The 27,241-nt window shown below is 42.1% G+C and overlaps 1 protein-coding gene across 9 annotated transcripts in view; it reads left to right on the top strand.

Annotated features, from left to right (window-relative positions):
- The window catches only part of SIPA1L2 (signal induced proliferation associated 1 like 2), a 252,417-nt gene that overhangs the window by 93,311 nt on the left and 131,865 nt on the right, over positions 1-27,241 (top strand). For all 9 annotated transcript variants that reach the window (XM_059715456.1, XM_059715435.1, XM_059715454.1 and 6 more), the window contains exons 3-4: positions 9,913-9,961; positions 22,841-24,546. In XM_059715456.1, coding sequence (XP_059571439.1) covers positions 23,082-24,546 — 1,465 coding nt within the window. In that variant the 5' untranslated portion in view covers positions 9,913-9,961; positions 22,841-23,081. The remainder of the gene's footprint in view (positions 1-9,912; positions 9,962-22,840; positions 24,547-27,241) is intronic.

Genomic DNA, 27,241 nt, shown 5'->3' with positions numbered 1-27,241 from the left:
ATCAGGGGCTCAGTGAACAACTCTTCACGAGGTTGCTCTGGAGGAAAACTAGAAACAACGGTCACAAACTCCCAGAAGATAGCTTCAGGCTGAACATTAGGAAAAAACTTATTTACAACTAGGGTGTCCAGACTATGGAACAAGCTCCCCACAGAGGTGGTGCAATCATCTATTCTAAAGGTCTCCAAGAGAAGACTGGATGGTCACTTGGCTGGGGTCGTTTGACCCCAGATGTCTTTCCTGCTCATGCAGTGGGCTGGACCCGATGATCCTTTGGGGTCCCTTCCAGCCCTACGATTCTATGTTTTTATTCTAGAGTGAGCTTTAGGTATACATTCTGATAGCAAAAGGGGATTCAGAAACCTACTTATTTTTAACATAGAATTTGATCAGTGGATGAAAGGACGTGGCTGCCTGTGATAGCAGGGGCCTCAGCTTGATCATCAGGCTATCCCATCCAGTTGTATTTTAACATGTTCCTTTTAAGATGTGTTGTATACAGTGCCTAATGATGGAATAAGCATGCAGCCCTTTGCCTGCAAATTTTCTGGTTATGACTTCAAGGCTTTTGTTTTTGTTTCAACATTAATGTGAAAGCAACAAGAGCTAAAAAGATAATGTATTGAGAAGAGAGACTGTGGGGGCCAAGCTGGTTCTGGGGAGCTATTGAGGCATACTGCTTAACATTTTATGGATCTGAGGTACTCTAGGATACTCATGACAGTGATGGATTATATTCAGATCCTGTATTGTGTATTTTGGATAACGGAGATAGTCTGACATTTCCAAGTCCAGTGTGGATGGCTTCATTTTTCCTGATGGAGCCCAAAGTAGCATCTTATTGTGAAATACAGAGTGATAATGGAAGAATACAAGATAACTTTTCACTTTATCATTAAAAGTATGGATTTCAACAATTCTGGTATGCTGTAACTCAGAATCTGAAACTTGCTTCTTTCAATAGGTTGCTTCAGTAGTCAAATAGGTTTGTTGTTTTACCTTTTTGCTGAGTGGATTAAAAAGCTTTAGTTTGAGCTTCATTGTAGTTCCATTAAAAACGGAATCGCCTTTTGTGAATTCTTGTGGGTTGTTGCTTCAAAATAGATTTAAAAAAAAACAGTGATAGTGTAAGAAATTTTGCCCTTATAACACATTAGAAATTGCTGTAGGCCTACTGATGCAAGTAAAAACCTGTCAGATATTAAAATACTATTGCTTATTAGGGCTGTGCGAAGCTTCAGTCCCTGATTTCGATTTAGTGGCGCTTCAGCCCGATTTGGTGGCCAAATCGTTGAATCGAATCAGAGGACACTTTAATCTCTAAATCAAATCGGAACCCTCCAAATTGATGTGGAAAGATTTGGAGATTTGGATGTAGACACAGCTTTAAATGTTTTTTCTATATACCTCTAGGTAGCAGGCGGCTCATGAATGGTGCAATGCTGGGGCGTATGGAGTGTCCCATAGGAGTGCAGGGGGGTCCCCAGTGCAATTGGCAGCAGACCCAGAAGTGGACCAGAAGCACTGGGTCTGCTGGGGAGTGTGCTGCCCTCCCCTCCCCCCCCAGCTCGGCACTGGGGTGGGGGGTCCACTTCTGGGTTCGCCGCCAAGCACGTGGAGGGCCCCCCTGCACTCCTGTGGGACAGTCCATCTGTCCCAGCATCGCAGCGTTCATGAACCACACTGGTACCTTGAGGTATGTAGACAAAACTTTTAAAGCTGTGTCTGTCAGAATCGCTGATTCTCCAAATCTGCATCAAATCTTCAGATTCGGATTTGGGCTGAATCTGAAGCAAATAGGGCCTGCCTCACGCACCCCTATTGATTAACCAAAGGTAAATAAAACCATTCTGTGAAAGTGGCTTCATCATTTGTTGGGGTAAGTATTATCTCTCTTACAGGTTTTTTTTCAAAATTGAAGTGTTTCTGAACTAAATGTTTACCTTTGAAGTATAAAGGCATTCCTTAAATAACAAATGTATCTATGACCTGGATGATCTCATTGAAGTGCTAGAAAAAATGAAGAAGCTGTTGCAGCAGGGGCTGCTGGAGGAGAGGGAAGAGGTTTGTACTTCTTACTTTTAGCTGGTTGAAACCTGGAAAGGCTTTTATGGGCTATTAACAAGTATTCTGTATTTCTCTGATCATGTTTTGAGACCTCCTTTATCTGAATAAAAACCCTAGGTCAAGTCCTTTTTCTTGAATTAATGTTCTCACCTGGTATACCTCTCTGCAGTTTCTACCACAAGGTAAACCTGCATAGTCTTTGACCAGCTGCTAGGGAATTTTTTTCCTCCAAAGTCTGAGATTTGAAGGACAGGTGGGCATGAGGAAGGCTGGATAGACTTCTATTGTGTCCACCAAAGTATCCCTTTATTAGATGCAGAGGCATAGCTAACTATTTTGGTGCCCTGGGCTAAGTGAAGCAGGGCAGGGTTGGGGATATTGTACCGAGTATTGGAGAGCAGTGTGAGAGAAGAATTCTACCTGTTATGGCAAGGGATCATGGTATTCTGGCTACTGATGCTGCTGTGGTCCAGGCCCAGGCTGCTATGGCTTTGGGTGGGCTCCCCATACGCTGGCGGGAATGGATAGGGGAGGGAGAGGTTCAACTTGCAATAATCAAATACCATGAAGAGAAAAAGCAGTAGGTATTGTATCTTTAGGAAGGCTTTTGTTACACAATTGAGTCTGACCAGTCAGTAATGTAAGGAATATCGTAGAGTTTTAAAAGGTTGAACAGTCATTGTTGGGAGAGTTTTAGCTCTTTCCTATTTCTTAAGCCAATTCTGTTAGTGCCTGCAATGTGTAAAGTGACAGTGTATATGTCTGTACAAACAGACAATCCAGTTTTTAACTTTGATATTAGGGGAGGGTGACAAATCTCCCTCCATTCAAAATACCAAACATTTATTTGGGTCCAGTGTACTGCCAAATGATCGCTTTTTGTGCTTGCCCCTCTACTTCTCCCTTTCACTTGTTTTAATTCACCTTTCAGTCTTTACCCAATGCCTGCTACAAGGAATGAGGGAGCACGTGAAGGATACCTTAAGTCTTTCCAGACCAAGGTATCTCCTTTTTCCAAGGTAATAGGGTCAGCCCATAGGGTCCTCCCAAGTCCTGTTTTTCTTTGAGTCCCTCCCTACACTGGCCAGTGACTACAAGTTGTAATAAAGTTACTAACTTGCTTTTATAAAGGTATAACTTGTCAAATGCCTGTATTTACTCTCATTAATCTAAAAGCTCTCTCTCCAGGATTCTGAAAGTAAAGTGAAAAATCCCACATATGCATTATCAGTCTTGTCTTGAGAGAGAAATTCCCACCTGATTCCAAAAATTTAGCAATGTTGTCCAGTCTAATCAATGACATCAAGGAGAAGCTAAAAACTATCTTGCTCTTTTGTTTTTCCTCCCCCTAACCAGGCATAATTCTCATATGTGTTCTGAATGGGAGCAAGGCCATGAGCAGCCTGCCAAGATCCCTAGGTCTTTCCTTTTGATTTGATCAAATCCCCTCCCCTTACCCCATGTGTAATAATTAGCATTTCAGGCATCCTTTAAGATTATGATCCTGTGTTTGGAAATACTGATGAAAGGCGACATTTGATATTATAAATGAACAATCTTGAAATTACATTTTCAAATTATATATAAAAGTATCTGATGATGCAGAGAAATTTTAGGTTTTGTGAGACAATATGAATCATCTCAAATGTTCTGTGCTCCGTTAAGTTTTCTCCATGCCTGCTGTTGGACAGATTGTTCTCACTCTGTTTGAATTTCAAAACTATCTTGTGCATTGACCTAGAAATGCAACTAAAATAATGACTTCTGATGTGACTCGCTTTGGGAGAAGCTAGAATGTGTTCTTTCATATGTTTTTATGAAAAGAAATGTGCTTCATTTTGTTGCACATTTCAGGATGATTTTTTAGTCTACAGATACTGTAGAACAGCTGTGTTATGCTGTGAATATGCTGCTGGTTAAAAAATAATATGTTTAAATTTGCATGCATCTCCATTTGAAAGTGAGCAATGTGATTTTAGTATTTGTTCAGTGAGTTTCTATCTCAGTGTATTGGGGGGAATTAAATATTGTGGACATGAGCACATCCAGTAGGTATTGATTAACTGAAGATGGTGAAGACACTGCAGTTTTATTTTGAATGATCCTGTCTTCTAAATTAATAAAGATTCACCATCAGGCCAATCAGTAATTTAGGCCGTGATGACTTTGCTTTTCCCTTTCCCCCTCAAGTCTTCTTGCTGTCCTTGCATTACCCAAATAGACTGGTGTAGTGTAGCTTGAACGTGGTATAGTATGATCCCATTTCTCATTCAGTTTCCAAAGGAGACAGATATGTTGTTTTTTATTGTATGAAAGTCCCCTATTTATCTTAATATTCTTTGACTGTTGATTTGACTTTGTAGAAAAAGAATTTAAATATTCTATGGAAAAACCATTTCCTGTCTGATCTTGCAGTTCTCTTGCTGAAGGAAAATTTATAAAACACCTTCAAGAGATGAATTTGAATAGGCTAATGAATTTCAAAACAAAAATTCATTAGCCTATTGGACACTAAGAACCAGGGATTTAACACGGACAATAATGTCTTGTTCTTGGTCCATTATAAATCTGAGTGATACTTGGTAATCTCTGCACTTTACAGGTGATAGCAACCCTCCTGAGCAGTTTTGCTCTTCCACTTACCAAGTTTCTACTGCATCTCTCTTGTCTGTTGGTGACCTGATTAATTAAAACAGGGTATAAAGGAAATTACCTACAGAGTTTTGCACAAGCCCTTGTTCCATCTGCTATTTAGCTTTGTGGTGTCTTGTTTTCTTCTAGAGACCTGAGGGAAGTGTAGGTACTGTGGCACTCAAAAGTTTGTCTATGTCCATCCCAACTATATTGTTTGCCCAGCAGAAGATATCATTCTCAAAAATACTTGCCTCACATTTTTTTCTGGATGATCATGGCTACATCACCCCAACACTACTACATATTACTCTTGTGCATAGAAACTCCAGTAGTTGATAAGGATCTTATTGCACTAGGTGCTGTACCCATAGATCAAAGAGATATTTCTTTCCCAAAGCCAAGAGATGACAGACACAGGTAAGAAGTAGGGCTGTGTGTAACAGCACCGTTTCATTTAGACTTCTGTTTTGCGTTTTCAAAAGGATAGTGTTTCATTTCATCATTTTGTTTTGTTTCGAAGCACTGTTCCATTTCGTTTTGTCAAGGCTGTTTCGACATTTTGCCCGTAGGCTATAATGGGGAATCATGAAAATGCCTGTAACTTTGTCATTTATCACCTGATTCAAATGAAACAGAGGTGATTGCACAATAGCTTAAAATGAAGTCTTATTTTCGTATATTGTGGGGGGTGGGGACATGGGTATAGGTTTGTGGGGGTCTGTTAGTGTGGTGGTATGTGGGGTGTGGCCAAGGGTGTGGGCTTGTGAGTGTGGGGTGAAGGAGCGTGTGGGTGTGTATGTGGATATATGGAGTGTGGGTGCGTATGCAGTTTGTGGGAAGCTGTGTGTGGGGGGAGGGTTGCTGGGATGTGTGAAGGAGTGTGGGTGTGGGGGTCTGTGTGTATGGCAGTGTGAGGGCGGGGTGTGGGTGCATGTGTGGTGGGATGTGCGTGTGGGACTTTCCCTATGAATTCTTGCTTTCATTTGCTCTTGCTTGCACTCTCTTGCTCTCGCTCCTGGCCCTGGCATACCAGCGCGAGACCTGTGGTTCAGTGATGCAGCCGGGGCCCATGTGGTGCTGGAGCAGCCCAAAAACTGTCAGGCAGAGAGTTCCAGCTGGGGGGTGGGGCAGGGCCTGGCTGGCCTTGTTGCTGGCTCCTGCCAGCTTCCCCTGGGTCCTACTGACTCTGGCTCCTGTCATCTTTGACAGGCAGCCAGGAGCAGAGAAGTATACATTTTCTAAATTTGTTAGGTGCTCATGGGCTAGATAGAATGCCCTGGTGGGCCGAATGCAGCCTGCAGGCTGTATTTTGTCCACCCCTCGTTAGGGAAATGTATGCGATATAATATTTTATTCTATAAGATGCTTTGGAGAGGTACCTACTCCTGTAAAACTCTTTAATACACTCACAAGCTCACTTTTGACTGACAACATGCGTTTCTTTTGGTCTGAGTAATCTCGCCTATCATAGCAGAATGGGTTTTAATTGTTGTTGTGGTGTACAAGGTAATATTTCTGTTAGACTGTTCTTAGTGGTGGCAGATGACAGAACAAAGAGCAATGGTCTCAAGTTGCAGCAAGGGAAGTTCATGTTAGATGAAAGGAAAAACTTTTTCACTAGGAGGGTAGTAAAGCACTGGAACAAGTTACCCAGAGAGGTCATGGAATCTCCATCCTTGGAGGTTTTCAAGACCTGGCTAGACAAAGCCTTGATTGGGATGATATAGTTGGGGATGGTCCTGCTTTGAGCAGGGGATTGGACTAGGTGATCATCTGAGGTCCCTTGTAACCCTAACTTTCTATGATTTAGGACATTTGGTTTGCTACATTTTGCAGCACACTGTCAGCTTTTGACACTGCTTTAGAAAGCTCTTGAAATACCCTGAATACTTCAAAAGCTATATAAAATTGATTTTCTGCTGATCTGTTGATTGACATGGATATGTCATTATTTGATATGTAATGGCAACATTTATTGGTATTGTTGTTAGTATGCTTTGTTTCCTGATTAAAGCTAAACTGGAGTTAAAGTTGAACATATTTTGTTTAACTTAAGGGTAATAGCATTTGTGGGGATGCTGTAGCTATCGTCCAAATAGATGTTGCAGATGGAGGAAATTCAGAGATAAGATGAAACTTTAAAGTAATCCACCATATTAAGGAAAATACATGATTAAAGCATCTAGCCAACCTCTGCCCTGAAGTGATGCCACATAACTATGTAATTATCCTAAGTACTTAAGTGTTTGTATAATAATATTAGAGTCATCTAATTCCTTTTCCTATTCCTTTTTTTTTAAATGCTATCTTAGGCTGCTTATAAATGTCAACCCCTCCTCCCCCCCAAACGGCGCTTTCCTTTAAACTCGGTGTGCACAGTGCATGCCCAGAAAAGGCATTTCATTAGTTTGACCTGGGTAGCGCAATGTCTGTATAGACCTGGTGCTTCAGCAGGCCTTTAAGACACTTATCTAATAGTTGATTGAATCAGCTTTATTAGATAAGTGTCAAAAAAGCCTGCTGAAGCACCAGATCTATACAGGCATTGGGCAAGCCAGGTCAAACTAAAGCGCTTCCTCTTCCGGTAAGGCGCCATTTTTTTTCTCATGTATGTCAGTACCCTTAGACTGCTTTTGTTCCCTTATCATACCGTTACATAGCAAAGTTGAGACCTGTTTCTGTGTGCAAGGCAGTCAGCAAGCTATGCTCTTTTTGCGATGTCTGGTTTCTACCAGAAGAGTTGTCCCCAGGAGAAACCACGAGTGTTCATACTGTTTATTCTGAACCAAAAATAGTGGTTCTGGGAAAAAAAAAATAAGCTAAATGCAACCAGTTAAGTCACTCCCAGGAGATTTTTCTCCCAGGAGAATGAACATTTGTACACTTTCCCACTGTTTTAACTCCTTCCTGGAACCATAGAGCTCTTTCTGGTCTCTGCTTCTCCCATATACCAGAGAGAGGAAGTCAGTTGCCAGCTGTTCTCCATCTGGTTGCTTACATACCAGGGTCCCCACTGTGAGAAGTAGGCAGGGGGTTTTGCCCTGCTGCTTCATCTGCTTTGGTCCTGGGCACCAGGAGCTGAGTGGAGGCAGTGGTGCTGCAAGCCCCCTGCTCGCTTCTTGCACCAGAGTCCCTGGAGTGAGAAGTGGACTGGGGCTTTGCCATGCTATTCCCCTCCCCTCCTCAAGCAGCCTCCACTTCCTACCTGTTTCCCAAATTGGACAGTCCTTGGATACAGAAAGATATTGGGGTTTTGCTACTTCCTCTGGCTCCCCCCCCTCCACCCCCCACTGATCAGCTGGGCATCAGGGGCTGGAAACTGGGCCAAGAAGAGCTTCCCCAGCTCAGTTCTTGCCCCCTGAGCTTTTTAAATGCTGTTCCTGCTGCCCAGATAAATGGCAGGGGCAGGATAGCTCAGACCATACACCAGGAATCAGTCTAGGGGAAAGCGTCTCCAAGCTTGGCTCCTTGCCCTGCCATAATCCCTTTACCTCCCGAATCTCTGGGCACTGGGAGCAGGCCAAAGGGTGCAGAGCTGAAAAACTGTCTCTTTTCACACTGCAATCCCTGGTCTGAGAAGTGGACAGGAGGAAGCTTTGCCCCACTACGCCAGTCCCATCTCCAGAAATTGGAGGATTGGAGCAGCCCATGCTTTCTCTAGACTGGGACCATCCCAGTCTTGGGAAGGAGCAGGAGAGAGGAGGTGGTTGCAAATTAAATGTTTGTACTACTTCCTTTCCCTTAATCATTTCTAGCAGTGGAAACTCCGCTGCTAGAAATAAATGTTTGCATGCAGCCTTTGTCTTCCCACCGTCAAAACATTTAGGCTCAAGAGAAGGGAGGCAGTATACCATAGAATGACATGAGTAGTCCCATAGGTACTGCTACTTAGTTCACTGTCTCAGGCTGTACTGTCCTCATACCTTAAACTCTAAGCTACAGACGAGTAACCTTCGTTTGCCAGGATTCAGAGGCTTAATTTCTGAAGAAAACTGTATTGGTTAATAATAATCTAGAAGAAATGGGTATTTTCCCCCTCCTTTTCTTGCCTTAAAAGGAAATATTCAGTGCTCGAATCTTTTTGGTTTCCAGGAAAAAGTTCCAGAAAATAAATGAATTTCATTTTAGACTGTTTTCCTTTTTCTTTCAATCTCTGTATATTGTACGTTTTTCTTAACTTCTGTAAGTGTGCCTAGCTGAATTGCAGTTCTTTAGGTGAACGAGTGACCTAACTGAAGGTGGGACTTCTACCAATCCATGTTGTCCAACTTGATTTGTGCCATAATCTCAACTCCAATTGTTTAATCAATCTTTACATTGATAACATAACCATACTGCTTTTTGACAGAGCTGTAAGAACAGTAGGATGTCTAGTTTTATTCTGGAAATCCAATCAGTCTTGAAATACCCAAATGCCAAAGCTTGTACCAATCAAAATCAAGAATTGGTGTCAGCATTTTAAGAAAAAAGTACTAGCAAGCTCATATTTTCAGATTTCAAAATAATCTTCTTTTTTACTGTTTATTATCGATATTCAGCATCAGGGTCATGCCAGCTGCGTGATTTTTAAAAAGTGATTGGTATCGAGCTACAGGATTTAAGATTATTCAGGGATAACGATGGTATAGGGGGGAAAAAAAAAAGTCTCCATCAATAAGTGCCAAGAGTAAGATGGGGGTACCCTTTTGTTATCTTTGCAAAGCATAACAAATGAGATAGTTTTGAACTGTATTCTTGTGTCCCTTTCATATTTATTTATAATGAATCTTTGAATAATAGGGATGATCATAATACTTGGCAGGTGGGACTTGCTAATCAGTTTCTTGTCTGGGTTCTTCAGCAGTCAAGGAATCTAGTATATAAGTGCCTTTTTAAGAAGGAAATCTAAGTGTTTTTTGTGTTTTGTTTTTTAATTTTAGGTCTTTAGTGACAGTCCTGTCTCTTTCAAAAGTGCAAACTTTCTCATTTTTTTCTGCTCGTTTACATCTGCTTTGTATTAACGTAACTGCACTGACATGAAAGGAATTGATACTGATTTACACCAGTGTGATGAATCCTGCCTGTAGTGTATAATCATAGTTGCTTAATTAAAACTCTTTCAAATCATTTAAGCTTTGGTTTAATGTATTTACTGGAATAATAAACTAACTTGTAAATATTTTCTAGTAATGTTATGATTTCAGCAAGCTTTTTTCATTTTCTGCCTTACAGTTCACTTGCAACCAAAGACCGTAAACATGAAGAAATAGAGCACAGATGAGTAAGTGTACAGCAAATATTCAATATACCGAAACTCATGCAACTCATTCCTTTTAATCAAAATGAGGGTTTTATCCCATTTTTATCTGCTACCTGCCAAAATTTGCATATTAATTATGAATCTGAAGGATTGGTATGAAAAGTAACCATTTTTACTGTAGTTACAGTTTTATTGTAAATCTGATGTATAATTTAAGCCATTTTTTCATAAACTGGACTTGTAATTTGTACATTGTACTATTTCCCATCTATTTCTCTGCAGCTGCGGTCTGGGTAAGTGGTTCAGTTATAGTTTGTGTTAGCCTTAAAGATTCACTGACATCTCATGGAAAACTTTGCAAAACATTTTGTTTAAAGAGAATTACTCTTAAATGTTGTATTTTCTAGGGATATTTGTATGAAAATAAGCTCCTTGCAATGTTTTACATGCTCCACACTTTGGGTAGTAATTTCCTGTGACATCACAATCCACTGCTATAGAGAGGTGTGTGATTTCATAGTCAATTATGGTCAGAATTACAAAGCCAAGTTGGAAGAGTTAGACGCCTAAATCCTTAGGTTTGGATACCTAAATAAGTGTCCTGGTTTTCAGAAGCACTGAGCACTTGCAATCTAATCTACAATTTGCTTCTGAAAAATCAGACAATTTGGATTTAGGAAGTTCCCAACATAGAAACTTCTGGCCTCTGGTTTTAATGACTAGGCAGTAGAAATAGATGAATTCCAGCAACAAGTTATTTCCATGTACATTTTCCTAGTATCGGTTATTAAAAAAAAATAGCAGAAGCAACAAATGGAAATAATTTAATTTAGACTTTGCCTATAAAATTATCAAGTTATTGGTGTTTTTTATTTTCCATGTAACAGGAGCATCTGTTCAAAAAATATCTTATTTTAGAAGGTTAAATATGGTAGCCTGAGCTTCAGTGGAAGAATTAGTGTTGTTCTTTGTATCATCGCTATAGAGTTTCTGAAAGGAAAGGTAGCCTATGACCATCTTGCTGATTTCCTTTACACACCCCTGCTTCCATTGGGCTTGGAAGCATGGGTCACAAACTATAGTTACTTCCAAATTTGAATTTCCCATGAAGCAGCTGATGCACTACAACACTGGAAAATTGCACTATAAATATATTACTTTAAATATTATTCCTTGCAGACTAGAAATAAACTAAAACTCCTGTTACTCTTTTGACTGATACACATACATATCACTGTGTAAAATCAGTCACATGCAAATCAAATGTCTGTTATCAGTTTTGGCTTGTTATTCTTGCTTATATTGTTTCCTATTTTTTGAGATTAACAGAGGCTGAGACCTGTGGTTTACAGAATTTTAATCTTGATAAGTAGTGCAAAGATTAATGCTTTTATCAAAATTATGCATTCCTTTAAGATGCTAAAATTACATAGTAATACGGGCAGATTTCCATTTTCTTGATCAACAGAATGATCACAGAAAAGCCCCTTGGATAATTCATTTCTGTCCATCGAGGCTGACATGAGGCAGGGTTACTAAACAGCCTCCTTTTGACAGGATAGACCAATAGTACAGTTTTTATTCATTGCTGTGTTACTGGCACGGGACCATTGTGGGCATATATCCAGGTCCCTAGGAAACTTGGAAACGTTCCACTTTAAAGAACTGAAACTGTGGCTAACAAACCAGCTGCTGTATTGAGCTCAGAAGGAAGTCTTTGTAGTTCTGTGGAAGGAACTTAAGTTATTTGCATAACATCCAGCAGTCCTAATGGGAAGGATTGGCAGAGCACAGCAGATGGGTAGGCATTTAGTTTTTATCTTTTGACTGTTTGGCAGGGGCTCTAAAACTTAGTCAAAGGTGAGAAGAAGGGAAAATCAAGGAAACTACTCAGAAGATGATGTGTGTATGAGGAAGAGAGATGATTAGGTCTGAGGAAAGAGACATTATACATGTTGATTTGTATCGGCAGTATTCTTTGGAGGACATACGGTTTGTTCAATTTAATGTCTATTAGTTCAAATAAAAGCAGTCAGTAGTAGGTAGATCAGTGTTTTTTAGGCATCCCGCACCCCTCTATAACTCTTGTGAATTGAACCACCCCAATTTAGTATCTGATTTGTTCCAACCTTAACTCCTGGCAGATTGGGGCAAGCAGGGGAAGGAGGAACAAGCACTTAGTGCCTTCCCACTGCTGCCGCCGCCCCCGCCCCCCCAGTGAGCAGGGGAAACCATGACATTTACATTTATCTTTTTGGACATAGACACGCATATGCTTAGCTCCTTGTATAACAGGAGAGGAGTGAGCACTTAACTCCATACATGGGGACTAGCAGAGACAAATGTGAGTTGAGATGAGTTTATCTCCTTGCACCCTGCAGCATCCCCAAGAGAAGTTCATGGCACACTTGTTGAGAACAACTGAGTAAGGTAGTGCCACAATCGCAGTAGGTGAGGTGTATGCATGCAAGCAATTTTTTTAAGCTTCTTCTTTTTATGGGAGATGAACACAACAAAGGAGAGTATGAACAGTATGTGTAAAGAAAAGGAACAGTAACATACTAGGAGGTTAACTTACTCATCTGACCCACTTCCAAAACAAAGCATTCTTGGTGTTCCTGTATCATGAATTTATGGAATAACTAATATTTAAGCACAAGCAACCAGTAGTAAAACCACAAGGATTATGTAAAATAATTAGGAGAACTCAGCCACCCAAAGGAATTTTGAGATTAAAAAAAAAAAAGGTGGTGGCCAGGTTTTCTCTGTTTAAAAACTAGCAGGGTCTCTGATAAAATCCCAAATTCTCTGATTAACTCCCCCCCAAATCCATGTTTTTCCATGATTTAAAATGAAATGCCACTATAGGTGTGTGTCTGTATTGTGTTCAACTGATACCTAGATACAGATATTGACATCTATATATATGTGTATAGGTATCAGTTGAACACAATGTTTTATGTATAATCTTTAAGCAATTCAGAAGCCTACCAGTGCCTCAATTATTATCATACAATAAATTCTAAATACCTTTATGTTTTGGCATTTTGATGGGTATTTTTGGTCATAGAAAATCAGAGCTGTCCCTGCCCCCTTTGCTCACCAGGATGCAGGTCCAGCAGCAGCTGTTCCACACCCCGCCCCACCCCACCCCGCCTCCCACTTCATGGTGTTGAGCAGCCCTGATATGCTGGTGCCCTGCCCCACTGTTGCCCCTCACTCCCAAGCCACAGCCTCCCATCCTCCCAGGTCTACTAGTACCCCTTGCTCCTGACCTGTAGCCCCCATCCCTGTTGGTGTCTCTCACTCCTAACCCATAGCCCTCCACTCTCTCCCCCACCAGGTGCCCCTCATTCCCAGCCCGCAACCCTCCCCAGCCTTGTTGGTGCCCCTCACTCATGACCTGCAGCCTCCTGCTGAAGAGAAGCCCCCAGCTGCCAGGGCTAGGGCCACGGCCCCCCATCCCTCCCTCCCTGGGATTGTGCGCAGTGGGGGAGCTTCCCCCCAGCCCCTTCTGCTGCCTTCTGGATGAGCTGCCTGTGGTTTGCTTCCATTTCCCCAGGTGGACCCCCGTAGCCATACATTCCCACCCAGGCTGCACATACCACCTTGGCTGGGCAGCTCTCCCAGCCCTGGCCCACTCCTTTTCTCACTGTGGGGGCTTCATTCTGCCCCCCCCCCCCCAATATTTACCTGTGGGGAGCTGCAGAAACTGCTCTCCAGGATGCTTGGCTGCCATGTGCAAGTGTGTACATGCACATGGCACCCACTTCCTGATTGCTCTCCTTCCTCTTCTCCCAGCCTGAAGCAGTTCCAGCCTGCAAGGGGAAACCTGCTGTTTCCTGCATTTTTTTCCTTCTAAAGGAGAAAATCACAGGTTTTTCTACTTTAAAGGAGAAAATCTTAACTTTTTCATGGCCAGTAGAAAATCTGTATCCTTGGTGATGGCTCTGAAATGCCTCTTAATAGAGGTGAGGCCGCACTTGAAGTATTGCATCCAATTCTGGGCTCCACAATTCAGAAAGGATGTGGAGAAGCTTGGAAGCTTGAAAGAGTCCAGAGGAGAGCCACAGGCATGATCAGAGGACAAGAGAACAGGCCTTATGAAGAGAGGGTGAGACTCTTCAGCCCGTAGGAACTGAAGAGGTTGACTTGATGGCAACCTATAAGTATATAAGTGGTGTGCACCAGGAACTGGAAGAATATTGGACCTTGTTTTCCTTTGGGGTGCCCTGATGAACAGATGGTCACAAATTCCTGGAAGACCGTTTTAGGCTGGACATATGGGAGGACTATACTTCGGTTGCTCAGGGCTGCAGGGGGGTGGTCAGGAAGGCCAAGGCAGAGATGGAACTGGGACTAGCTACCCAGATCAAGGAAAAAAGAATTCCTTTTTAAATACATATGGGGCAAAAAGAAGGTACTGGGTAACGTGGGGCCTCTGCAAGACATGCTAGGAAATCTGGTTGTCGCATCTGTCAACAAGTCTAACCTATTTAACGATTTCTTTGCCTCCGTTTTCCTGAGCAGGGACCAGATCAGCCCATCTGCCGGGACCCCCTCAGGTCCCGGGGGAGGCGCACCCAGGCTTAGGGTAAGTGAGGATCTAGTCAGGGAACTTCTGGAGGGACTGGACGTATTTAAATTCATAGATTCGTAGATGTTAGGGTCGGAAGGGACCTCAATAGATCATCGAGTCCGACCCCCTGCATAGGCAGGAAAGAGTGCTGGGTCTAGATGACCCCAGCTAGATACTCATCTAACCTCCTCTTGAAGACCCCCAGGGTAGGGGAGAGCACCACCTCCCTTGGGAGCCCATTCCAGACCTTGGCCACTCGAACTGTGAAGAAGGTCTTCCTAATGTCCAGTCTAAATCTGCTCTCTGCTAGCTTGTGGCCATTGTTTCTTGTGACCCCCGGGGGCGCCTTGGTGAATAAATACTCACCAATTCCCTTCTGTGCCCCCGTGATGAACTTATAGGCAGCCACAAGGTTGCCTCTCAACCTTCTCTTGCGGAGGCTGCAAAGGTCTAGTTTCTCTAGTCTCTCCTCGTAGGGCTTGGTCTGCAGGCCCTTGACCATACGAGTTGCCCTTCTCTGTACCCTCTCCAGGTTATCCGCATCCTTCTTGAAGTGCGGCGTCCAGAATTGCATGCAGTACTCCAACTGCGGTCTGACCAGCGCCCTATAGAGGGGAAGTATCACCTCCTTGGGACCTATTCGTCATGCATCTGCTGATGCACGATAAAGTGCCATTGGCTTTTCTGATGGCTTCGTCACACTGCCGGCTCATGTTCATCTTGGAGTCCACTAGGACTCCAAGATCCCTTTCCACCTCTGTGCCACCCAGCAGGTCATTCCCTAGGCTGTAGGTGTGCTGGACATTTTTCCTCCCTAGGTGCAGCACTTTGCATTTCTCCTTGTTGAACTGCATCCTGTTGTTTTCTGCCCACTTGTGCAACCTATCCAGGTCTGCCTGCAGCTGTTCCCTGCCCTCCGGCGTGTCCACTTCTCCCCATAGCTTTGTGTCATCTGCAAACTTGGACAGAGTACATTTGACTCCCTCGTCCAAGTCACTGATGAAGACATTAAAGAGTATTGGTCCAAGGACCGAGCCCTGCGGGACCCCACTGCCCACACCCTTCCAGGACCGACCCATCCACCACGACTCTCTGGGTGCGACCCTCTAGCCAATTCGCCACCCACCGGACTGTGTAGTCATCCAAGTCACAGCCTCTTAACTTATTCACCAGTATGGGGTGGGATACCGTATCGAAGGCCTTCCTGAAGTCTAAGTATACAACATCCACCCCTCCTCCTGTGTCCAGGCGTTTCGTAACCTGGTCATAGAAAGAGACTAGATTGGTCAGGCACGATCTGCCCGCCACAAACCCATGCTGGTTTCCCCTCAGCATAATTTGCCCTGCAGGGCTCTCACAAATGTGAGCCTTGATAATTTTTTCAAAGACTTTACCAAGGATGGAGGTGAGACTGACTGGCCTATAGTTGCCTGGGTCCTCCTTCCTCCCCTTTTTGAAAATGGGGACCACGTTAGCCCTTTTCCAGTCCTCCGGGACTTGGCCCGTGCACCACGAGCGTTCGAATATTCCCGCCAGTGGCTCTGCAACGATATCGGCCAGTGCCTTCAGCACCCTCGGATGGAGCTCATCCGGGCCTGCCGACTTAAAGGCATCCAGTTCTTCCAAGTGACTCAGCACCACCTCAGGATCTACGTATGGAAGTCTGGCGCCTTGCTGCTGCCTCTCTACAACCCCAGTGAGAGACTTGTCGTGCCCCTCACTTAGGAACACTGAGGCAAAGAACCCGTTGAGGAGTTCGGCCTTGTCCCCCCTGTCTGTCACCAATTGTTTCTGCCCATTTAGCAGGGGTCCTATTTCTCCCTGGGCCTTCCTTTTACTCCCAATACATCTAAAAAAACAATTTCTTGTTGTCTTTTACTTGGGTTGCCATCCTCAGCTCCATGGTAGCTTTGGCCCGCCTAACTGCCTCCCTACAAGCATGAGCAGAGGAGGTGTATTCATCTTTAGTGATCTCACCCTGTTTCTACTTTTTATGTGCTCCCCTTTTGGCCCTTAGGCTGCCCTGGATTTCTCTGGTCAGCCATGGAAGCCTCCTGGCCCCTTTCCCTTTTTTGCCTCGTTCGGGGATCGTCTTGCTTTGGTCCTGACGATCAGCACCCCAGAGTGCTGAGGGAATTAGCAGAGGTCATTGCGGGACCCCTGGCACGGCTTTACGAGCACTCGTGGTGATCTGGTGTGGTGCCAGAGGACTGGAAAAGGGCTAATGTGGTTCCCATTTTCAAAAAAGGGAGGAAGGAGGACCCAGAAAACTATAGGCCAATTAGTCTTACCTCGATCCTGGGTAAGCTTTTTGAGAGAATTATCCTGGCGCATGTCCACGAGGGGCCAGCAGGGGAGGTTATGCTTAGGGGCAACCAACATGGGTTCATTAGAGGCAGGTCCTGTCAGACCAACCTGGTGGCCTTCTATGACCAGGTCACAAAAGCCTTAGACGCAGGTGTAGCAGTGGACGTAGTCTTTCTGGACTTCAGGAAGGCCTTCGACACTGTCTCCCTCCCCATTCTCATTAAAAAACTAGGGGACTGTGGCATTGACACCTACACAGTCAAAAGGGTCACTAACTGGCTGGAGGGCTGCACCCAGAGAGTGGTGGTGGATGGGTCTTATTCGACCTGGAGGGATGTGGGCAGTGGGGTCCCCCAGGGCTTGGTCCTCAGACCCGCGCTGTTCAACATCTTCATCAGTGACTTGAACGAGGGGGTAAAAAGCACCCTATTCAAATTTGCTGATGACACTATGATGTGGGGGGATGTGGGCAACATGGAGAGGGTCCAGAAGAGGGCCACCCGCATGATCAGGGGACAGCAGGGCGGGCCCTACGAGGAGAGGCTAAGGGACCTGAACCTGTTCAGCCTCCACAAGGGAAGGCTGAGAGGGCATCTAGTGGCCTGTTACAAACTAGTCAGAGAGAACCAGCAGGCAATGGGGGAGTCTCTGTTCCCCTGAGAACTACCAGGAGTGACTAGAAATAATGGTCACAAGCTGGCAGAGGGTAGATTCAGGCTAGATATCAGGAGGCGCTACTTCACAGTCAGGGCGGCTAGGACCTGGAACCAACTTCCAAGAGAAGTGGTGTTGGCTTCTACCCTGGGGGTCTTTAAGAGGAGGTTAGGTGAACACCTTGCTGGGGTTGTTTGGCCCCAGTACTTTTTCCTGCCATGGCAGGGGGTCGGACTTGATGATCTGCTCAGGTCCCTTCTGACCTTACCAACTATGAAACTGTAAGGAAGAACTTATTTACTGTCCAAGTCCCCCAGGCCTGGAATAGATTTACCCCAGAGTTGGTGCAAGCACCTACTCAGGCATCCAAATGTTTCTTGAAAGGGTCCAGTCTTGCTGCGTTCCTTTGACCCTAGCTGACTTCTTGCGCCTTGGCCAGGGAGCTGGACCCAATGATATTGCGAGGTCTCTTCCAGCCCCAATGTCTATGAATCTATAAATAGGATCTTTTTAAGAAAGCTTATGTTAAAACATCCTTGAATAGAGAGTAGCAAATTTGCATATAGTCCAATTTAATTAGAATAGTCAAGACTAGAGAGGATTAAGGAAGATCAGTATGTAACAGTACCTGAAATTATGTGGGGTTAAATGCAAGGTGTTCCATTCTGGATGCAAGAATTTGGACTACAATATACATCGCTAGATATTAAATGTTTTGAGATATCCAGTCAGGAGAAATCCTGAAATTGCTGTGGGTGGCTCAGTGAAAATATTTTGATTGTTGTTCACTGTGAGTAAAAAAGAGAACAATGTTTGGGTATGTAAAGAATACAGTGGAAACTGTTGAAGAGATTATAATTCTGTTTTATAAAAACGAACAGTAGACCCTCCGTCCAAGTAGTGTGCCCTGTTCTGGTAAGCACCTTTAAAAAGTTCTTGCAAGTTTAGATGTTAAAATTGGGAAACGGAGGATGATCATGATGATTTGTATTACAGAAACATCTAGAGACTGCCTCCCAACAACTTTTTATGCAAAATCACCACGCTACCAGCAAAAAAGGCTGTCCTCCTCCCCCTTCCGCACCTCCTTCAGAGACCTTATATTTTAAGTAGGGAGGTAGAATTCAGAAGAGTGGAGGAATGGGATATGTTGTTACAGAGGACATAAATAAAAAGGACAGGATAATATGTCAAAAAAGGGTAAATGGGAACAGCCAGTTCATTTTATTGAAATAGACCAAAGAATGGAATTTGAACATAAAAATATGAAATGATACATTAAAAGAATTCCTTTTTTTTTTTTTTTTTTTTTTTTTTTTTTTTTTTTTTACATGGTACATAATTACTATGTAGAAGTTGGGTAGAAAAGACTAAACAGGCTTTTTAAAATTATTTGTTTCTGTATATCATGACAACATACCTAGTTATGTTTAGGATGATAGCCATTAGTAGTGTTTTAATAGACAGGTAAACCCTTATGTTTGAGGACATAAACTGACCAATAACCCAACATGGTATAGGAAAAATTCTAGACTTTTGTGGACATCTTCCACACAGGTATTTTATTACAAAACTAGCATTGGGATGGAAAACTGTACCATTCTATTGGATATGCACTGGCCACTGTCTGACAGGATTCTGAATGAAATGGCCTATTGATCCTATATGGTATAGCTGTTTATGCTCCCCTATCTTTATTTGGGTGAGGGGAAATATTGAATTATTACAAGGTATCTTTTTCTGGCTTAATATAAATGTTCTAAAATACTTGAGAGACCCTTCATAAGAATAGGTTGTGTAGACTAGTGGTCTTTAAGTAGTCTGCAGTTTCTTTCTGTGGATGGATATGCCACATCCATATTGTGTGAAGAAGCATAGGTTAACATCATTTCAAAGGAAATATAATTAATCTTCATGGCAAAAGTACAGTGCAATATCTTTCCAGATATGCAAAAATTGATCCTTCTTTGTTCTGAATACTGTGCAAATGGTTACAAAATCCATAATAGGTAGAGGGATATGATAAACCTGGCTTCCTCTTATTTCATTGCTTTTATCTCAAAAGATCCTCTACCATTATTCATATCAATATCTGAAGAATACTCTTTGAATATTATGAAGGATCATTTAAGATGCTCATTTTAGTTGTTTATATTACTCTAATTCATATGAAGTTCTTTTTGTATGTTGATTCTCTATAACAGTATTTTGTTCCTGAAATTTTTAGATATACATCCATTATATTTTTAGCAAGCAAAATAAAATGTTTTTTCAGAGAGATGTTAAACAGCTTCAGCTCAAAGCATTATTCAGATACTTTAGCTGGCCATTGTGGGGCAAGCAGGGGAAGGACGAACAAGCACTTAGCTCCCCCGTGAGCAGGGGAAACCATGACACTTACCTTTTTGGACATGGACACGCCTATCCGTAGCTCCTTGTGCAACAGGAGAGGAGTGAGCACTTAACTCCACATACAGGGACCAGCAGGGACAAATTCCTCCTTCCTCTTTTCTTTCAACTATCAAATACTGTATGTACCTATGTTTGTTTAGGGAATTCATAAGTAATTTAATAGCAGGCTTGTAAAGTGGGTTTTTTTACTGCTCCCCCCCCCCCCCCCACACACACACATTATACAGCCAGATTAAAACAGTTTTTATAATAACATGATTTTAACTCTAAGTGTTGTTAATTAATTTAGGTCTATATAATGGGTTTTACTCTTGCTGTATCAAGACAGGCAGGAAACCCTTTAAAGTCTCTCTTAAGGCTTAAATTAAATCTCACTTCTGTAGATGTGTTCTTATTACAATAAATGTGGGGGGAAAAGACACTTCCACTCTGTCATCCTTTTACCTCTCCCCAACTTCACTGAACTATGGGAAAATGTCATATGTTCAGTTCAATTTACCCTTGCTGTGCTAAACTGCTGTAACTGCATATTATCTGTATTTTCAGCATCTCAAAAGAGCATTATGTTGCCTCCTTTTTTTTTCTCAAGTAAGAAAAGCTACTGTGGGAGCAAATAACAGGTAGTCTTGCTTCATCCTTAATCTTGTCTTTCACAGTGGGGGGAAAAGCATAGGATATGGCTCCAAATGGATGAGCATACCCCAAGACTCCAGTCTCTACAGAGTCATCGTTAAACCATTAAGAAGAACTGAAGGATGTTCTAACATCCTGGTGGCTCAAATTTTATGACCGAATTAACACTTACCAGCTGAGCTACCGTTCTTTGGTTGTGGTAGACAAGCCAGCAAATGGTGCTGTAGTATAGTACTTGATATTCTCTTTGGCTAGCAAGCAAAGGAATATCAAAGCAAATAAGTTCTAGTTGTTTTGCACGGTTAGAATAAACAGGAGTGACAATAATTTAAATCTTCCAGTTAGGAAAATTGAAGGAAATTTTGCAGGGCCTTTACTGCCACTTTCTAGATTTGTTACAGTGAAGGAATTTGCCATTCTTAAAAATATTCCTTTTAAGATTTATCCTTCTTTTTTTGCCTAGACACCCTTTCTAATGTTTTTGGCAGCTTCTGTCTCTGTAGCTTACAGTACCACTTATATCATTGCTTACATCAAAATCCTTGCAATTCACTTTCAGAGATTAATCTGCATTATGCCATATTCCCTTTGAATTTAAAACACCGTATTTAAAAGTAAATATTTCTTCTAAAAACAGATAAATGGTTTGTGTCTTAAATACAACTTTAAATAAACTGTAAATTAGTATATGTTATTTACTATAAAGTTTTACTAAATACTGTAAAATAAATGTGGTGCCCTATTAAAAGCATCAACAAAAGACTTGAGTGCAAGAGGATACGTGAACAGAAGCATGACTGAGTATTATTTTTCATCAATACTGTAGCTCTTACATGCTCCATTTAAGGTTGCACCCTTGTAGATGCACCTTTTTATTTGATTTTTTTTTTCTCTTAAATTGAGTCAGAAAATGTGGGCGTGTCTTTAATTCCTGGGCTCCTTTAATTAAAAGGAATATAGCAGTTTAGAGTAAATGCAACTGAAATGCTACTATATAAAGTTAAATAGTAGAGATGGGCCTGGAAATAGTTTCTAAAGTTTTCTTGTTTAACTGTTCTGAGTGCAAGATGGTTCCCTACTATACAGTTTTTAGTATTCTTCTCCAGTTTTTTTAAAAAAATTATATTTATGGGAGGTTATTCCACAGGCCACTAAACATTACCAGGAGAGGTGACTGGAGGATGAGAAGCTCATTTTGGAGTAAATGTTCATGTTTCAACATTTGTTTTTATTTTACATTAGCATATAAACTGAAACCATTGTATGCATGTTTTGTCCAAATAATGATATCAGTATCTATGTTCAGACAAACACGAGTTTTTTCAATCCAGCAAGGTGTGTGTCAGTTTGTACAGACCTTATTTAGTAACTGGCCTTGGGAGTTCTGGGTACAGGTCCTTCTCTTGCCTGATTTTGAAACAGACTTCTTTTTTTAAATCTCAAGTCACTAATTTGGACAGGAGCTGAAATGAGCATGTCCTATTAATGATATTTTTCTGAGTGAATGTTTTCTTCTAATGAGACTAAATTTGGTTTCTTTCCATCTCCCCTAGTACCATGTAGCCAGTGAGACCCATACTTAGATTGCTTCTGCTTCATTTTCTTAACAAATGAAGTATTAAATTTTTTAGCAGCTACATTTATAGAGATTGTGACATTGGTTGAAGATAGCCCCTGTCCCAAAGTGCTTCATTCTTGGATATGGACACAGAAGTACAGAATGTGTTTGGATACATCCAGGAACAAATAGGTTGGAGGGTCTGGCTTCTGATTCCCACCCCCTGCCACCCATATTCTCTCTGTTATTGAATGGCACAGAAATGAGTTTTCAGATGTCTGAAGGAAGAGACAAGCACCCCAGTGAACTGGGATTGGGAAGGCATTGCATGCATTGGGACAGAATAGAAGTCACAAATGAGGTTAAGAATAGAGGACTAATGTAATGGTGGTGTATTTGTTACAAATTTAAACTCACTGGGCAGGTGTATATGCATCCTCGATTTAAACTAACTGTAGTGATATTTTGTTATAATCTGTAAAACTTTAATATTCACTACTTGTAAGATGGGTAATTAAAAATACTATAACTAGGAATGATGTCATTATTGCTGAGAAGTTTGAATCAAGACAGTTTTATTTACCTTTCCATTTCTGTAATGGGGTATAATGTGGTCAGCATTTGATCGATTGTTTTTGAGAATATATAGCTCACTAATGGTATTTAGGGTGTTTTAATATTTACAAATAACACTGAGGATTTATGGTTCTTTGATATAAACCATTTAAAAATGCTTCTGCTTCCTCCCCCCTTACAGGTAAAAGCAATACTTCCAGATTCACATAGAAGTGGCCAGTTCAGAACTAAAGAAGATGTTATAAGGACCCATTATACTGGTAGAAATTTAAAAAATATGCTACTCTGACAGGTCCAACTGTACTCTGCTAAGACTATAACTGTATTTTACTCTTCAGTTCTCTGTTTCATAAAAGACAATGTAATAACAGCAGTACCAGTCTTTCAGGTAAGACTAGGTGCTCCCTTACCCTTGAGTAGACATGAGCGATCAAAGGTCTTTGCAAGAAGATAAGCACAAACCCAGCAGAACCTCCTTAAAGTTCAAGGAGACTTCAAGAATTATGGAGACTGATGACTACTTTGCTAGAAAACTTAAAGTTTTGAATGGTAACATGGGTCCTACTTCTTTAAATATCTCTGGCAAACATGAAAGTAATCAAAATAATGGTACACCTGCTATGCCTAAAATGGGTGTTCGTGCTAGGGTATCTGAGTGGCCTCCTAAAAAAGATTGCTCTAAGGAGTTAGGTAAAGCTACTTGGGAAAGTAGACCTCAAACCAGTTACGAGAGTGTTGGATCAATACTTCCAAATGGACAAAATGACCAAAGTGATGGACAACAAGAACAATTAGATTTGGAATTTGCAGAGGCCAAGTATACCATAGGAGATCTTTTTGTCCATTCTCCCCAAAGGGGACTTCACCCTATAAGGCAAAGAAGCAACAGTGATGTCACCATAAGTGATATTGATACTGAGGATGTATTGGACCAGAATGCTGTTAATCCAAATACGGGAGCAGCTCTTCATAGGGAATATGGAAGTACTTCTTCAATTGATAGACAAGGTTTGTCTGGTGAGAATTTTTTTGCAATGCTCCGAGGATATCGAGTGGAAAACTTTGACCACAAAACTCTTGCTCCATTTGGATTTCCTGAATTTTTCCACTGTGACTCTACAATTTCTCCAAGTCTTCATGCAGCTGCACAGATTTCCAGAGGAGAATTTGTCAGGATTTCTGGATTGGATTATATGGATAGTGGCCTGCTTATTGGTAGGGACAGGGATAAATCTTTCAAAAGGAGATTAAAATCAGAAGCAGTAGAAACATCTCTATTTAGAAAACTGCGGACTGTTAAAAGTGAGCATGAAACTTTCAAATTTTCATCTGAACTGGATGATGGAAGACTTGAGAGAAACATTCGTTCTTGGAACTGTCAGAAGTGTTTTGCCCATTATGATGTTCAGAGCATTTTATTTAACATAAATGAAGCAATGGCTACCAGAGTTAATGTGGGCAAAAGAAAAAATATAACCACTGGGGCTTCAGCTGCATCCCAAACTCAAATGCCAGCAGGCCAGACAGGAAATTGTGAATCTCCTTTGGGAAGTAAAGAAGACCTTAATTCAAAAGAGAATCTAGATGCTGATGAGGGTGATGGGAAAAGCAATGACCTAGTGTTGAGTTGCCCTTACTTCAGGAATGAAACTGGTGGGGAAGGAGATAGAAGAATTGCACTTTCTAGGGCAAACTCAGCATCATTTTCTTCAGGTGAAAGCTGTTCCTTTGAGTCCTCTCTAAGTTCCCATTGCACGAATGCTGGTGTTTCAGTACTGGAGGTGCCAAGAGAAAATCAGCCAATTCACAGGGAGAAAGTGAAGCGATATATCATCGAACACATTGATCTTGGAGCATATTACTACCGAAAGTTCTTCTATGGAAAAGGTAAAGTCTCCCTTTGTATTTTCTTTCTCCCCAGTTGTGTACATAGTGGGTTTAATTGATGTTGATATTTAACTCTTTATAAAAGGATCTTTCCTTTAAGGTAGGAGAGTCAAAGATCCAGCCAGATTCAGTGCATGGAGCTTTATCATCCAGCCCTCAGTGCTGCTTGCTGCAATGCAGCATGTCCTGGAACTGGCCTACATGCTGCATACCGAGTGCAGAGCCAATCTGGTATGGACTGCACATGGTGCATGGTTGGACTAGGGTATGCACTGCATACGGTGTGAATATTGGATCTGAGTCAGTCCAGATTGGGTCTCTAGATGGGTTGCCTGTGCTGGATTCAGCACACAGGGCCAGTCTGGTATGGGTGCCACTCTCAGTGCATACTCTGGACCAGCCCTGTTCACATACTGGAGGCAGTGCATGCTGCACACAGCACATGAGGCTGATCCAGGGCATGAAGTGTATGTGTTGTATACATTGTATTGACCAGCTCTGTATGCTGGATCCATTGCACAGGGCTGGTCTGGGATGGGTGCTCCATGCAGCGTGTGCTCCTGATGGGCCCTATGTGCTATGTGTGGGCCCAAGGCAGGAGCATGCTGCATGCATGGAGCTAGAACTGGCCTGCAGACTGGTTCCATGCCCTTACTCTGTCCTGTGGGGCTGATGAGTTTGACACCCCTGCCTTAAGGTTTTAAAAACGTCTTACAAAAATCGAATCTCTCAAGAGCCCTGTGAGAGTTGCAAGTATTATCAACTGTGCTTGCAACTGGAGCATCTTTTGATAATGAAGCCTAGCAAAATTATATGCTTTCCTAAAGTCGCTAAGTAATATGTAGTGATATAGTGTAAAGCAGTTTCTTATTTCGGGCTTAATGGGGAAAACATTGTGTATATATTTTTTTCATCAGACTTGCTTACGAATGAAGTCTAAAACCTTAGAGGAGATCTTATTTTTTTGAGGATTTTCAATCCAGTTAACTAGTACTTGGCTAATAGCTCAGATCCCTCCCCTAGACTCCAAAGTACTTTAACAACATCTTCTACTGCTAGTTTTATTTGCTTCTGTCCCTTATTGTTTCTTAGCATTTTTTTTTTCAATCATACTTGCCTCAATGCTTTCTGTTTTCCTTGCTAAACTCCTCCCTCTCTTTTCTTCATGCATCTCACATACTCTTATCTGTACATTCCTTTCTCTGTCACCATGCTCAAAAGCTCTACATTGTAATAGCCAGTCTTCTAGTTAGGAGTAATTGGCCCTTTTCTTTCAGGGTTGTTCAGTACTGCACAGTGCAGTGCTTGGTAGAGACACCTAACCTAGAATATCCTCAGTAGAGGGAAAAAATACCTACTTTCCAGCACTATAGAAAGTATAGCTCTGGGTTTTTTTGTTCTTTTTTGTTTGTTTTGTTTTTTATTTTTTATCACTGTCATCAGTTGCTGTTTCTCTCCATAAAAAGGCTGTCTGATATGTAGGAGCCTTTCTAATATTGCATATCCTGTGACTTCCTAAATGCATCTGAACAGCAGGAAGCTCTTTACTGAATGATTTGCTACTTCTTCCTCTGACCATGTGCAAAGGATTCAAAGGGGATTTCACTACAGTTCTTGCTTTTCACATGCTTTGGACAGCTGAGAGTAGAGACTTGTGGGGTAAATAATCAGTGAGGGCTGAGAGTCTGTTCAGTAGTGGGAAGGAAGCAAAAATATGGAGACCTCTTATGGGAGGAGGTAAAGAATTAAAAAATAAAGGCTCCTTGTGTACAAAGAAGGACTAAGATTCAAGTATACTGATTGCTCTTAAGCTTTGTGAGATGTTGAGGAGAAGGAGCTGCTGGGGGCCAAGGGTTGAGGAGGTATAAAAGGACACTGACACTAGAGGGCTGACATGATTGAAGAGACTTAGAGGAGAGAAACTCATCTATAGGGAAATGGGGGACAGGGATGATTGAGGGAAGAGTCAGTATGAATAAAAGGTAAGTGTGGGGAAGAATAAAGGGAAAACTGTTAAATGGTTTTCAAATTCAATAATTACTGTAATGATCTGAATCCAAAATGATTTCAAATTTAAGATATCCCTCCAGAATAACCATATTTACCTGAATCTGAGACCACCCTGAATTTAAGATCACACCCCAAATAATTAGATTCTATACATGGAAAATGTATAAATGTTGTTATAATTTTCCATGTGTAGAATCTAATTATTGGGGGTTTGTATTTTAAATGCATTCCCACACTGCAGGGGTGAGGGGCCAGACCTCCACCCCTTGCCCTCGCTGCTCAGCCCCCTTCCCCTTGCCTCCACTTTGTGTGCCTGTCCCCCTGCCACTTGCCCCATCACAACCCTGCCACCTGTCCCTCATGCCTTTGCCTGTCCCCTGCTGCTTTCCTCCCCTCACTGTTTGCCCCTCCATGCCTGTGCCTGACCCTGGTCCCCTTCTGTTACAAAACATGATTGGTCAGAAGGAAATAAAACACAGTCTGGCAAGGCAAGTTGCTCAGGACCACTTCAGAGAATATAGTTTACGGATTCCTGATTGTTATTCTGAAAAGTTCCCTAGTTGGTAGGGTTGGAAGGGACCTAAGCAGATCATCAAGTCCGACTCCTTGCTGTGGGCAGGAAGGAATGCTAGGGTCAAACAACCCCGGCTAGGTGATTATTTAGCCTCCTTTTGAAGCCCCCCAG

Source organism: Alligator mississippiensis, chromosome 1, assembly GCF_030867095.1.
Source record: "Alligator mississippiensis isolate rAllMis1 chromosome 1, rAllMis1, whole genome shotgun sequence".
NCBI classification, from domain to species: domain Eukaryota; kingdom Metazoa; phylum Chordata; order Crocodylia; family Alligatoridae; genus Alligator; species Alligator mississippiensis.
The sequence above is the reverse complement of the archived record's forward strand: the minus strand, read 5'-3'. Positions and strand labels throughout refer to the sequence as shown.